This window comes from Terrapene carolina, unplaced genomic scaffold (assembly GCF_002925995.2).
Source record: "Terrapene carolina triunguis isolate 2854851 unplaced genomic scaffold, T_m_triunguis-2.0 Scaffold30227, whole genome shotgun sequence".
In the NCBI taxonomy this organism is placed as follows: Eukaryota; Metazoa; Chordata; order Testudines; family Emydidae; genus Terrapene; species Terrapene triunguis.
Genome location: NW_020694578.1, coordinates 660 through 8,662, shown reverse-complemented (window position 1 = coordinate 8,662; position 8,003 = coordinate 660). Strand labels below are relative to the sequence as shown.

The window sequence follows — 8,003 nt, the reverse complement described above, 5'->3', positions numbered from 1 at the left end:
CCAGGGCCGGTGGATGGCGACGGGGGCAGGTCTGGGAGCGCGGCTGGGGCCAGACAGACCGATGGCGTCTGGCCTTTGACCGCCCCTTTGCGGGTGGGGCACATTCAGGGAGCAGAACTTTGGAGGGGTATCGCCTGTGGGAATCCCCCATCATGCTCCGCTCTGCTCCAGGAGGATGGGCTCGGACAGGAAGGGCTGCGTGGCTTGGCTTGTGGCTTAAGACACTGGGCTGGGACCCAGGAGATTTTGATTTCAATGCTCAGCCCTGCTACAGACTCCCCTGTGTGAGTCACTTCATCAGAGAATGAGCCCTTCCCTGCCTCACAGGGCTGCTGGGAAGATAAATATTTTCATGGGGCTCAGAACCCATAAGGAGTGGGGCTGGATAAGAACCTTGCTAGGAGAGGGAGGAAGTGGTATTTTTCTATCAGCCCTGCTCCCCTCTCCCCGTGCAACGGAATTGGAAGGAGGGGGCTGGGACAGAGCCATGACAGAGTCCATCTTGCTGCTGCGACGAACAAGAAGCAGCCGCCGGTATCCAAGGGACGCAGATGAACTTTCAGTCACAATAATTTGGCGTCTCATGAGTGTGGCCGTCAGAGATCCTCCACAGAATAAGGCTGGCTGGAAACCACGTATGAACTGCCATAGGCACAAGCAAGGTCGATGTCTGCCTAGTAGGGGGCTGTGATGGACACGTGCTCCACACACCGCTTGTGTGTACACATGCTGTCTACCCAGGCACAAACAGCACTCATGCAGACAACACTTGAACACACAAATTTACATGTGATGGCTACTATCTTGGCCAACATACCGAGGACTGAACAGGGAACTTTGTGAGTTTCTACAATTTAAGCTAAAGAGCCAAGCTCTCGGGCTGAGAGCTCTAAGAGACGCACACCCTCTGGGTTGGGCGCAGAGGGAGAATTCATAACACACATGCACACACAAGACCACGTGCAGGTACAGCTACATGTGCATCATCGCACCTCTGCTATTCAGCGACTGCATTTCTACCTGTGCTTGTTCGTTCTACTTGTCTCCACTGCTAACCTTCAACTGGGGCGTCTTCCCTTTCAGCTAGTCATGAGGTTATTCATCATTTCCTGTCCAAGTGTTGTGCAAGCAGTGCTGTGTCCCACTTCAGTAATGGGGGAAGTGAGTCCCGTATAACTTGTCAAGTATTTGGAGATTTAGAGAAATATAAATGGGTGGCCTGCAAGCTGCAGTCCATTGATGTACGGTAAGATCACAGGAAACTGTCACAAGATTTAGGGCCCGAGTTAGATCTTAGTTATGCTTGCTGTAAATCTGGAGTAACGCCGTTGAATTTACACTTGGGCCTGGCTCTCAGTAACTCTGATGAAGTCAGTGGAATCCCACCAGTATCAGATTGGCGTGAGAAGAGAATTGTGCCCAGAACCTAGCATGTAATGTACACCATGGCTGAGGTCGCTGGCGGTCTCAGCCCTTTGGCTTTTATGTGAGGCTTTAAATTCTCGTTGCCGTAGGAAAAGGAAGAAAAGCCCTTTTACGTTCCGGGACATTCTGTAATTTCCTCCCGAGATGGTGAAATTCCATCTTGGGCAGGGCAAAACTTCCTTCTCCTTTCCGTGTACTTCTAGCTAGGAACTTTCCATGCATGTTGGGCTCCTACTGTCTAGTCACCAAAGATCCAGGACGCTCAGCAGAAAGATGAGCCTGAGGATTCTCTTTCTCTTAGCTGGTATGTTTTCTTCCCCTCTATTTAAACTGTATTGGAAGCTTTCCCTCTGAGTGTTCTTCTAGGACGAGGGACCTGAAGAAGCTCATGCTGTATCGTATGTCTGAGGCCAGTTATAGATGGGAGGTGAGGGGAATAAGTGACCAATGATTTGGTAACTGTAGGGCATGGGGGCTGGGCTTTATCTCCAGAAGGGATTTCAGCAGGAAAATGGAGGGAGCTGTCAATGCAGCGGAGTCACGTTTACACCCATTTGAGCCTTTGGGTCAAATTTGTCCCTGGCATAAACTTTGGAGGGCTCCAGCCCCAGCCAAACGTCTACACTGCAATTGTTAGCCCTGCAGCCCAGCCCCGGCGCCACAGGGGTTTTATTGCAGTGGGGACGTGCCCTCTGAGGCCTCTTTCGGAGAGCTGTGGATCAACTCCTGGGTGTTTCCTGAAGCTGGCGCTGCTGTGCTTCCCTGTGTCCCCAGGGGCAGGCAGGGCAGAAGCTGGCATTGCCACAGCCCATGCTGTCCCCAGTGGGCAGGACAGGAGCCCGTCCTGTGGTGTGCAGGAAGCTGCCAGTCTATGGGCACCTTGCATCATCACTTCGCTCCATCTTCCCCTGGCTATTCCAGGCTCGTTGGCAGGTCCCAGCCTAACTCCCGCCCCACTTTTTTACTTGGACGTGTCTTCCGACCCCCCTGCCCGAGGAGACTCCGCCCGGCTCGTCTGCATCGCGCCGAGAGCCTACGTGGAGAGCGAGTTCTGGTTGCTGAAGATGGACCTGGCTCAGCCTGTACAGACGCTGTTTGCCTCGGAGGCCCAGCACCAAGTCACCTTCATCCTGGGGAACGTCACCGGGAAGGACGCCGGGCAGTACCGGTGCCGGTACCGCCGCTACAACGAGAGTGCCTGGCAGATGTCAAAGTTCAGCAATGTGGTGGAGATTGCGATGGCAGGTAAAGGGCTTTTAGATCCGAAGGAAACTGGCTGAGCTGAGGAGAGAGCGGGGGAGTGTGGGCAAGTGTAGTGCAGTTCTTCCCCCCTCCCCCCCGAGCTCTGCCGGTGCCCCTCCGTCCTGAGCCAGCCCTGGGCTCCCTCGACCTCCCCCAGCTCCGTTGATGCCTCTCAGCCCTCCAGTGCTCTTCCAGTCCTACTCTGCTGGGGCGAAAGGTTGGTGCACCAAGCCAGCTAGTCCAACTCAAAGCTGCTGCCTGAGGCTGAGCTGAAGAGTTTGTGAGGCAGGTCAGGTGCCTTCCTAGTGGTGAGAGCAGGGAGCTGCATGGTGAAAGGTACCAAGGGCGGCTTGGGTGTCAGACTTCTGGGCTCTGATCCTGGTTCTGGGAGAGATTTTGGTTTCGCTAGCGCATGAGGCTGAGATAGGACTCCTGGGTTTCCTTCCCAGTACTGGGTGGGAGTGGGGCCTCATGGGTCAAACAGGAGGGCTGGGCGTGGGTCCCGTCCTGGCTGGAGGAGGGAGTGGGGTCTAGTCTTCAGAGCAGGGTGTGGGTCGGCAGGACTCCTGGGGCCTGATCTTGACTCTGCAAACCGGTGTGAATAAAGCAACTTTTCAAACTGTCTCCTCCTTTCTTTTCCATTGAAAATCTGTCAACATCCCCTCCCCCAGCAACTCCGACTGCCCCTCCCCCAGCTTCCACGGCTGCTCCAGAAGGTAAGGGCAAGGACAGAAAGAGGCAGGGAATCTGCCAGGGCTTGGGAAACAAGACTACAGCCCCGAGTCGGGGTTGGGGGGAGAACCATGGGGAAGGCCATGGCTATGACGGAGATTGGGGGGTGCTCACCCTGTTCCAAAGCTGCCCAGTTGCGGATACAGTCTGGTGCTCGGAGTGGGGAGGGCTGTGTGGGGTCCCTTTGGTATCTGAATAGGGCCAGGTAACGCCAGCTGTTTCTCTGCATTGTCCAGGTTCCCCGTGGCTGCTCCCTGTGACCCTCAGCGTGGCTGGAGCTTTGCTTCTGACCGTGGGCCTAGTGGTAGCAGTTGTGGCAGTCAGGCGAGGTACGAGGAAGGCAGAAGCTGGGTCCTGGGCTGCCTGTGATCAGCTGTAGAGGCCACCTATAGCTCGGCTGGTGTGGCAGGGTGTTGTTATACCGCAGGGGACTGGGACTCAGGACTCCTGGGTCCTGATCCTGGCTTTGCCACTGGGTGTGTCCTGGCCAAGTCATTGATGACAGTAATTTTCCAAAGGGTCCACTAGCCAACTAGACCCCCCCCAGGCTGATACACAGAATTGCTGAGAACCCACCACTCCCATTCATCTCAACTGGAGACATGGGAGCTGAGCAGCTCTCTCTCTCTCTCTCTCTCTCTCTCTCTCTCTATCCCCATTCACCCTCTATCTATCTATCCCCATACACCCTGTGACGTTGCACTTCATATGATTTTATGAAAATATGCTAATAAGTGTGACTATAATGTAACTGGAATATGCTTCATGCAAAAGGTCTCTTGTAAGGTATCATTACAAAGCTTATAATCTACTGCGTGTGTTCATCCTATTTGTATGTATGTATCATTCTTGTATCTGAAACTAGAAATATGAAATATAACTCTGAAGTCCTATTGTAATTATGCAAAGTGGGGGCCATTAATGGTGGTTTGGAATCTTGATGGCTCCCGTTAGCCAGGACAATTGACTGTAGATCGCTCTGTTTACTTGCAAGCCTTCCTGTGAGTCAGGCCGGGAAGAATGAAGGCTTGGGGTCTCCCAGGACATGTGACCATGTCACCTGGTACTGGAATCCATCTTAAACCTGGTGCTTTTCCATTTAGAAGGAGGGGTGGGGACCCAGAGAGACAAAAGATTTTCGTCTTGTGCCAAAGCTATAAAAGGGGGTGGAACAGAACAAAGGGGGCTGTAGTCATGAGAAATCCCCTAGCTACCACCTGAGCTGGAACAAGGACTGTACCGGGGAAAGGATTGGGCCCAGACTAGAAAAGCATCTAGTCTGTGAAAGAAGCTTATTGGAACATCTCTGAGGGTGAGATTTCATCTGTATTCAGTTTCCTACTGTATCAGGCTTAGACTTGCGTGTTTTGTTTTATTTTGTTTGGTGACTTACTTTGTTCTGTGTGTTATTACTTGGAACCACTTAAATCCTACTTTTTATACTTAATAAAATCACTTTTTGCCTATTAATTGACCCAGAGTAAGTAATTAATACCTGGGGGAGCAAACAGCTGTGCATCTCTCTCTATCAGTGTTATAGAGGGCGGACAATTGATGAGTTTACCCTGCATAAGCTTTATACCGAGTACAACGGATTTATTTGGGGTTTGGACCCCATTGGGAACTGGGTATCTGGGTGCTGGAGACAGGAGCACTTTCTAAGCCGTTTTCAGTTAAGTCTGCAGCTTGTTGGGGACGTGGTTCAGACCTGGGTCTGTGTTTGCAGCAGGCTGGCGTGTCTGGCTCAACAAGGCAGGGTGCTGAAGTCCCAAGCTGCCAGGGAAAACGGGCTCAGAGGTAGTCTCAGCACATCAGGTGACAATCCCAAGGGGGTCTCTGTGACCCAACCCGTCACACACCCATCTATCTATCTATCTATCTATCTTACCCCCAGCATTGCTTTTATGACACCATAACATCTGTTTCCTTTTTACCAGTTAACGCCAGAAGACAACAGCTGAAAAGGTGAGAGACGCTCGGGAAATCTAATGTCACTTGGTGACAGTGGCTCATGTGGCCTAAGGAGAAACTCTCCCCACTTTCAAAAATCATTAAGGAGCATAATTCTCATTGGCTTTCAATGGGATTTAGGTGCCAGAGTGCCCAGATCCCTTCTGAAAATTAGATTTGGGGTCCTAAGTCACTTGGATGCTTTTGAAAATGTCTCCTGAGGCCGGGAGGGGCTGGAGCAGGGCAAAGTGTCCTCGTTAGTTATGGATCTCACTGTGTCTGCTTTGCAGGGATCGGGAATCGTGCTGGACAGAAAGGAACTTTCCCACAACAGGTCTGTGTTAGAGTCAAATACCAAGTGCTTGTGAGGTCAGGGCGACCCCGAGGCGGCCTTGACAGCTGCCAGGAGGAGGCTGCGGGTGACGTGTCTGGAGGTGGAAGGACCGGGAGCCAGGACTCCTGGCTCTGCGAAGGCTTGTGGTCTGCTGGTTCAGTCACTGGGACCTGGCAGCATAGGCTCCTGGGTTCACTAACTTGCAAATGAAGTAAGTCAACCTCTCCAAGCCTCAGCAGCATTTCCTGGCAGGTCCTGTCCTCTCCTGCTGGGGGGCATTGCTGTGCACTGGGAAATAGTTGCCATGTTCCACCCCAGAGGCAGTTGACATTGGCAGTCGGCAAAGCGATCCCTTTGGGGTGAGAGGGGCTGCAGGTCTGCGAGGCCTAGCCCCAGTAACGTCACTCCTCTCTCCTTTTGCAGACATGTCGTTCGATAACGGGCTGTTCACCGTCTCAGTGGTAAGTCATCGCCCGAGGGCTTTGCGGAGAGGGCGTGAGCTGCCATGGGGCACACGGGCTGTTCTCAAGCTGGGCGCGGCTGCTGGGTCCATGGGCGAGTATTTCCCAGGCCAGCAGCTGCCAGGCAGCCCCCTAGTCAGGGGCTGAGCTTGCATTGCAGTGGCATGACGCCGCCGTCTCACCTGGAGGGTGCAGTTTGCAAAGGGTTAATGGTTGATTCCCCCCCCCCCCCCCCCCCAAGCTGGGCCCCCCCATAGATCCTTACTTTATCCTCTCTCCCTGTCTCTCCCCCCACCTTCCATTTGGCAAGAAAATGGACCTGGAAGCCACAGGCAGCCAAGATGCCTGCATCTCCCCAGGCTCCAGGAAAAGCCTCCGCTCCGCTTCCTCTCTAGGAACCAACAGCTTCAGCACATTCAAGTCCTTGCAATGAGGGCCCGGGTGGAGGCCGGCCCCGGATGCTCCAGCTAGCGACCCCCTGGTCCCAGCCCCGGCCCTTTCCTTAGTCCTTCCTTGGGCTCGGAGTCTCCCCCAGAACGAGGCATCTGCCAGAGGGGCCATTACCGGGGTGCGAGAGGAGAATGAGCTTCAGTTAAGCCTCGTGCCTTGCTGTGCGCCTCCAGGATCACGTGACATGGACACCATGAAAAGACGCCCAGAATCTAGTCTACCTCCCGCACCGTGAGCAGCGTCACTGGCTCAGCCCTGGCAGCTGACTCGATCCCTGGGGCAGACGCTGGAAGCAGGAAGAGCCCAGCTGGGGTTGCATATCTTTGGGGCAGGATTCGTGTGGCTGGCAGTGGATTCTTCCACCGTAGCCAGAACGACATTCACACCAGCCAGCCAACCCTTTCCACCCCTCCACAATCCCCTTCCTCCAAGCAGGGCTTCCCCAGGATGACCTGAGATGGGGGGAGAGCCAAAGACTCCATAAAGTCCACTGCCGTGAAGGCTGTCGTCAGACTATCGTATACGGAAGGTGCTCCTGGATTGCAGTGATGAGCAGCAGCTGTAAACCTGAGATGGACAGAGGATGCACATAGGGATGGATAGATAGAGGGGTGTGTCTGGGGGTGGATGGTGGTGGATGGACGGGTGTGTCTGGGGACGGATAGATGGATGGGTGGGGGTGGGAGTGGGGATGGATGGATGGATATGCGGCTGTGTCTGGGAATGGACAGTTGGATTTGCACACCAAACACATTTCATCTGGAATCACCGAGAGAGAACGAGCGTGGAAGCCCCAAAGGAACTGCTTTCCCGCCTAACTCCCCCCAACTCTAACTCCCTTGTCTTCTGCCTGTGACTTTCACTGAGGGGCTTTGCAGAATGTTTATACGTTTGCTTTTTGTTTCTGTAGGAAGTGAGTGTGGTCTAGCGATTAGACCAGGGAGCCAGGACTCCTGGGTTCTATACCCAGCTTGCGATGTGACCTTAGGAAAGTCTCTTCCCCTCTCTGTGACTTAGTTTCCCTATCTGTAAGAGGGATGATAATGACCCCCCCCCCCCAGGATTGTTTCCCAGGCTCTTTGAAGATATTAAGCACTAAGTGTTACAGTGTCTCCAGCTGCCACTGGAAACTGTAAGGTCATTTTCTGATTCAATAAAGATGTAAATTTGTTGTTGGGCGAGGCGTGAACTGTTCTGGAGAATTCTCTGTCTCCTTGTTGGTGAGCTGGAGAATGTGTCTTGTCACTACTGCCCTCTCCTGGATGGAATCAGAGCTGTTTGGCTGGGTGTCACAAGCCCTATACTGCTAACAACAAGTGGTGATCTTCTTTTCACTCAGGCAGGATGAGATGATGCATTTGGGACAGAAGGAACTGGGTTTTCACGGTCTGCCGCAGCACGCAGCGTGG

At 53.4% G+C, this 8,003-nt stretch overlaps 1 protein-coding gene across 3 annotated transcripts; it reads left to right on the top strand.

Moving 5' to 3' along the window:
* Positions 1-1,100: 1,100 nt before the first annotated feature.
* On the top strand, positions 1,101-7,201 carry CUNH19orf38 (chromosome unknown C19orf38 homolog). 3 transcript variants are annotated; one of them, XM_024207131.1, is made up of 8 exons: positions 1,101-1,729; positions 2,347-2,670; positions 3,339-3,383; positions 3,636-3,728; positions 5,337-5,364; positions 5,640-5,683; positions 6,107-6,144; positions 6,455-7,201. In XM_024207131.1, exons 1-8 carry the CDS (start codon positions 1,642-1,644, stop codon positions 6,575-6,577), a joined length of 783 nt encoding a protein of 260 aa, XP_024062899.1. In that variant the 5' UTR covers positions 1,101-1,641; the 3' UTR covers positions 6,578-7,201. The 3 variants fall into 3 exon arrangements, with proteins under 3 accessions (XP_024062899.1, XP_029769946.1, XP_029769947.1); XM_029914086.1 differs by lacking the exons at positions 6,107-6,144; positions 6,455-7,201 and having other exon boundaries at positions 1,660-2,670; positions 5,640-5,837; XM_029914087.1 differs by lacking the exons at positions 3,339-3,383; positions 3,636-3,728; positions 6,107-6,144; positions 6,455-7,201 and having other exon boundaries at positions 1,660-2,670; positions 5,640-5,837.
* The last annotated feature ends 802 nt before the right edge of the window (positions 7,202-8,003 follow it).

Excerpts from the sequence above, each read along its gene's own strand:
- CUNH19orf38 (XM_029914086.1), top strand. The coding sequence starts at position 1,953 with ATGCAGCGGAGTCACGTTTACACCCATTTGAGCCTTTGGGTCAAATTT. Across the intron at positions 3,729-5,336 it reads AGTTGTGGCAGTCAGGCGAG|TTAACGCCAGAAGACAACAG; the intron begins GTACGAGGAAGG and ends CCTTTTTACCAG. Across the intron at positions 5,365-5,639 it reads AGAAGACAACAGCTGAAAAG|GGATCGGGAATCGTGCTGGA; the intron begins GTGAGAGACGCT and ends TCTGCTTTGCAG.